The 5,713-nt window shown below is 37.2% G+C and overlaps 1 protein-coding gene across 2 annotated transcripts in view; it reads right to left on the bottom strand.

The window, feature by feature from the left end:
- LOC107728952 (protein phosphatase Slingshot homolog 2-like) overlaps positions 1-2,200 on the bottom strand; it is a 33,562-nt gene extending 31,362 nt beyond the window's left edge. For both annotated transcript variants that reach the window (XM_016539289.1, XM_016539290.1), the window contains exon 1: positions 2,015-2,200. In XM_016539289.1, coding sequence (XP_016394775.1) covers positions 2,015-2,077 — 63 coding nt within the window. In that variant the 5' untranslated portion in view covers positions 2,078-2,200. The remainder of the gene's footprint in view (positions 1-2,014) is intronic.
- Positions 2,201-5,713: the final 3,513 nt, after the last annotated feature.

Here is a 5,713-nt window from a genome sequence, read left to right as displayed (position 1 = left end):
TGAGACTGGCAATACTTCGCAGAGAGTGTTTGGGCAAGCCATGCTTTATGGCTGCCAAACAGGAAGTCACCAACGAGGCAGCAGAGGGAGCGTGACAGTCAATACTCGGGCGAGGGCTCCCTCTGCTGGCCTGGCATTACACATTATTGTGATTTTTCTTTTTGCCACGAACTAGCCTATGACTTTTTAAAGTCGTTCTAAAATAGGAACCAAAGCGCGATTCGCTCTAATTCCTATAGATTCCGTTTTCTACATATTCTAGCTTATTGTGAATAAAAAAACATCTATGTGGAGTTTGTATGTTTTATGATGTTTTTTTTAATTATTGTGAAGTGAAAGGAATGAATAGCGATTCTCTCTCTTTGCGCAGACACAAAGACCTCTTGGCAAAGTTATTCGTAGTCTTCATAGTCGTAGTAAACTTTAATTAATAATCCTGGCCTGTCCCTGCTCTCTTGGCCGCATAGCAGGCACATAATTGTATGGCTGTGGTCCGTTATACGAGTATGAATAGACATTTACAATTTCCTCAGCGTCCGAACTGTCATTGCGATCCATTGTTTTCCTATTGTTTAAATTGACCGCACTCCCTCCCTCACAAAAATGACTCCAGAAGCCTCAAGTAGCGTATTTATAAGTATATTTTAAACAAAATCTAGTTCTTACAATATTTTTCTATACATTGACTCACTGGGTCTCTAACCTGCAATATGCACTTTAACAGAACATGTTTAGCAAACAGGTTGGAATTTTTTTTTTTAAGTGTATTGCTCAAGAAGATAACAGTAAAAAGTAGATATTGGTTCCTAGAACCTGAAAGCGAACCTTCAACCTCTGTAATACAGACCCAGATTTTACCAGCACCATCATGGCTGCAGTTTCAGCAACTGCATAGAAAACACTTGACATATCTTACAACTCTGTAGTGGTAAAAATGAATTGCATTTTAATAGGTCTTGCCCTTTACCCATACATACAAAATGACCTACAAATGCTAACATTTCTCTAGGCGAAAAGTGATTTCAAACTGGATTGCAAACAGTAATATCTGAGAGATTTTAAATGTAAATGTAAATTTAGATGGGTGTGAAAGTTAGTGTCTTAAATATTTATTAAATATGTTGTGCTAGACACTATTTTTATTATTGAATTTTATAATATTCATCATGCCGCCTAAAGGCTGGTGGGAAATTATAATTAATTACAATAATTTTATTATATTAACAGACCTTGCTTTTAGTAGAGAGGAAACAAAGTAAAAAAGGTAAAAAACTAAACTGAATTTCTCTTCAGGATTATACATCTAATAATGGGTAAAAAAAAAAAAAAAAACAGAGAGAGAGAGAGTAAAATTTTTGTTGTTGTTGTTTTTTTTTAAACATTTTATTACATGGAAAATATATGGTGGGGGTGCCTGGTGAGGGGGTGCCTGACAAGGGAATCGTTATATATATATATATATATATATTTTTTTTTTTTAACTCTTGCTTTGCTTAGTTTAAGCAAAAATGCTGCCTCCTGCTATGCAGTATAGTTTCAGACATTTATAATCCCATTTCACTATCCTACTGTTTACTATGACTAGATCAGCTTTTATGGGGACAGCTGTTTACTTCCTGCTTCCAAAACGACTTTCGTTTGAAATCATCATCATCATATTCGTCAGATCCGCATATGATTTTGAACTGATACATTGTCAAAAGGGAGCTTTTGAGTCATGGTCTTTGGAGTCATTTGAACAATTATCACAAAACACTTCCTAGCTGTGGCATGCCACTGCAAACAGCCGGTAGATTTACCAGAAAATCTCCACGACTGAGATACAGCCCATGTCTTAGGCTAGCCAGATATTTGTTGAACCATATGGACAGTTTCGTAATTTCGAGTCTATATTTCACGCATGCGTATTTCTATAGCGTCTGAGGACAAACGGACTATAGGAAACAGCGGAAATGAACCCAAAACTACAGAGGCGGTAGAAGGTGTCGGAGAAAAAAAGATGCGAGTCACTTACCGAAACGCACGGACTGGATGTTGCGCTTGGAGTAGGCGACCGCTGCACAGTTACCAACGCCATTCAGGCTCCGGTAAACGGATACCTGAGAGAAACTGGCGGTGGCGAGACAGACATAATTGTGTCAGGGGATATCAGCCGCAGCTCGTCTGTTGCTACTGCTCTGTCGCGCTTCCTCTCTGTGACTGCTCTGCGCATGCGCCGGAACCGCCAGCTGTCAAGATTCAGTGGCCTCAAGCCATGGTTAACTGTATGTACTGAAGAAGCGTGTGAAATTTTGAGTTAAACGCCATAAAAAATAAAAAAAAGAGTGGGGTTCTATTAATAGTTTAGGCTATTTAAAAAATATACACACACACACATAAAGTGCAAATAAATAAATAAATAAAAATAATTTTAGTAACCAAACCGTTTCGGTTCACATTAACTTCCGTTGTATGGACAAATACAACGGAAGTCAATGAGAACCAAAAATATTTGATAACCAACGTTCTTCAAAACATCTTGTGTGTTCCATAGAAGAAATACATTCATACAGGTTTAAAACGACATGAAGGTGAGTAAATTTGTGCTGGTCAATTATAAACAATAGGTAAAATTGAACTAGCAAAAAATTGAGAGAAGGGCCACTGCTGCAAATATTTGAGTGGCTCCTCCCCCAACAGATGAGTGCCCTGGATAGATACATACATGCATACATACATACATACATGCATGCATACATATAGGCTATACAAACATACATAACAGTATCTCTGTTTTCTCAGATGATGTGCAGACAGGAAATGGGTTTACAGACAAGCTGTGACTTTTCTTTTGCTCGTAACCTCCACTCCCACACTGCTGTTTCACACATGCCAAAGAAAATGCAACTTAGTTCTTTGTGGCCCATGTGATACTTTCAAAGATGAATAGGTACACAGTTTTGCTTCATGGCTCTAAGCGTTTGACACACAACTTCACCCAGTATGTTAGTGGAAACTTTCTCTTACCTTATTTTGCTTGATTTGCCTCTAAGCATTCAACCACATCCATGATTCCACTGTTTACCTAAGTCTCACTGAATGACATTAACAGTGAGAGTAGAGAAAATGAGATTAGGATTACGGCAGGTATAACAGAGTTTGGGTAAATGGTGGGATACAATAGAAGGAATGCCGTCTGACGTATTTAACTACTTTAAATTCATTTAAAATACTCAAATCAGCACAACACACATTACAGAAAAAAAAACTGTACATTTACAGAAAACCAGCAAAAATGTGAACTTGTTTTAAAATGGGCAAAAATCATATCATGGACATGTAGGCTAGTCTAAATATGCGTATACACATAATAGAAATAACAAATGTTGTATTCAATTACAAGCTACAAACCATTAAAAAAGTAGACCAACCTTTAATCAAATCAACCTTTGTAATATATGTATGACATACAGTAGACCTATATACATGGTCCCACATATTAGAAAACAACATGAACAACATCTGTAGGATTCAAATATTCCTAACACTGTTTGTTCTGTAAGACTGTTGCTAAATGAATAAAATGTGTGCTTTCTTCTTTTCTTTTCTTTTTTACAAAAGCATGACACTAACTTGGCTGGGGTGTGGTGTTTGTTGATTTAGTGCAATTGATAGTTTTCACGTGACACAATTATAGGAACGCCCACCTGGAGGGCAAAACGAAGCTTTGCTCTAGTGATGGGCAAATGAAGCCTCATGATTCATGAAGCACTGAGGCTTTCCTCTGACTGTTTCGCGAGAAGCTTCGCGAGTGTCAAAAATAGAGCCATCTGGTGGTCAATAAAAAAATATAGCAGCCAAAAGCCTGTGAAAATAGTGTGTGTGTGTGTGTGTGTGTGTTTGTTAAAATTATCTCTCTGATAAAATAATTTACCAATTTAACTGTGGCATTAAATGCCAATATGAATATCAATATGATGTAATAGAAGAATAATGTACACATATATGAATTGCATATGCCAAATCTTTTTTTTTTTCTGTAATAGTTTTTATTCTACATATTACTTGTATGGCTGGGTATTTTAAAATGTAATTGAATAAGTCTGATTGAAAACTTACTCGTAAAGTAAGCTCTTGCGTCATCAGAACAGGGTGTTCAACGCACCACCGTTTCCGTTTAAAAACGTTTTGCACCGTTTTTGTCGGGGCTGAACGCAGCCCTGGGGTTTCGAACATTCCGACACACGCAAGTGATTGGACGGAAAGTGAGGCTTCATTTTCTGCTGATCACGTGATTCTCTGAAAACATACGCGCTCCGGTGTAGCAGTCGATTCTGTTCCCCTCTGGAATTTGTGTTCCCCCTCGGGTTGCCAGGTCTGTGTAATAAACCCGACCAAATAGTTAATCAAACATTGCCCCAAAGTAGCCCAATTCCGCGGAATAAATACTGTGGATTTGGCAACACTGCAGCATGCAAATACACCAAACACAACTGGATGTACGGAAAGCAAAAATAGACAAATGTGTTGCTACACTGCAGCATAGTAAAATGATTCTCACACTCCAGTTAATGTTCTGTGATTTTTTTATTCTTCTTGCAATTGTTCCTTTGTTTATGTCCGAGTTTTTGAAGTTTAATTTTGCCTATGCAAATTAGTGTGTGTGCATAGGGTTCTGATTTGTACACAACATTTATGGTTCATTGTATATTTATTTTAATGTATGTTTTGCACACACCACACACGAGGATTGTTTAAGCTTTCAGTGCACACATAAATACAACAACAGCAAGGCATATAATAAAAAAGAAAAATATATTAGCGTAAATGAGTAAGTATAAGACAGTATAAAACAGAATAGACAAAGCCTTAAGCATCACATTGAAATCGGTAATAAATTTGATTGGGAAAAAAAAAAGGAAATAAATTTCAAGTTGAAAAACCTCTCTTCTTAAAACTATTTTAAAGTTTCGGATTAAAGACGGTATTTTGAACCATTTGACTTGCCTTACATCCAGTTGTGCTTCTTGCGCACGCTAGTTCTGATCGTACGTATGGTAACTAGGCAACTACGTAAGAATTGTAGTATGGTTGCGTAAAGGGAAACAGGCATTCCTAGGGGAACTGAATCGACTGCTACACCGGCACAGGGCTTCGTCAGAAATTGCGCTGCTTACCCGATACGCGCTTTGAAGCTTCAGTGTCATATGTAACATCACTACTTTGCTCCACTGGCCGACAGTTATTTTTACGCAGTTTGCATTAAGTAGTAATGTAGTAAAACGCAGATATTAAAAGGCGAAATTCAGTTGATGATGTATATTTTGTACAGGCAAGCAGATGAACCCAGAATATAAACGCAATTTTCCCATAGAAAACCATTATAAGGAAAACACTGAACCATTAAGCGGACTGCATTCATATTCCAGCCTCATCTGCTTTCCTATGTAAACTATGCATCATTCATATAGAGATGACTGAATTTGATATTTTAATATCACTGTTTTAAAAATATTAAGGCACTTTAATTGTTTTTACAAAGTTTTGTCGCACTGTTTAATGATTGAAATATTGCCGCGGGTGCTTAATATGGATTGCAAATGGCCAAAACTTGCATTTTGTTCACATACCTTTGTTTTATTCTTTTGAGAGGTGATCTAAATATTTGCGGCTGTGAAAGAGATGGAAAATTGACCGGCTTGTGCTGCAGTTCTATGGATGTTTTGCCCTCCCA

This window comes from Sinocyclocheilus rhinocerous, unplaced genomic scaffold (assembly GCF_001515625.1).
Source record: "Sinocyclocheilus rhinocerous isolate Xijiao unplaced genomic scaffold, SAMN03320098_v1.1 scaffold908, whole genome shotgun sequence".
Classification (NCBI taxonomy): domain Eukaryota; kingdom Metazoa; phylum Chordata; class Actinopteri; order Cypriniformes; family Cyprinidae; genus Sinocyclocheilus; species Sinocyclocheilus rhinocerous.
Note: the sequence above shows the minus strand (reverse complement) of the source record. Positions and strands in the feature narration are given on the sequence as shown.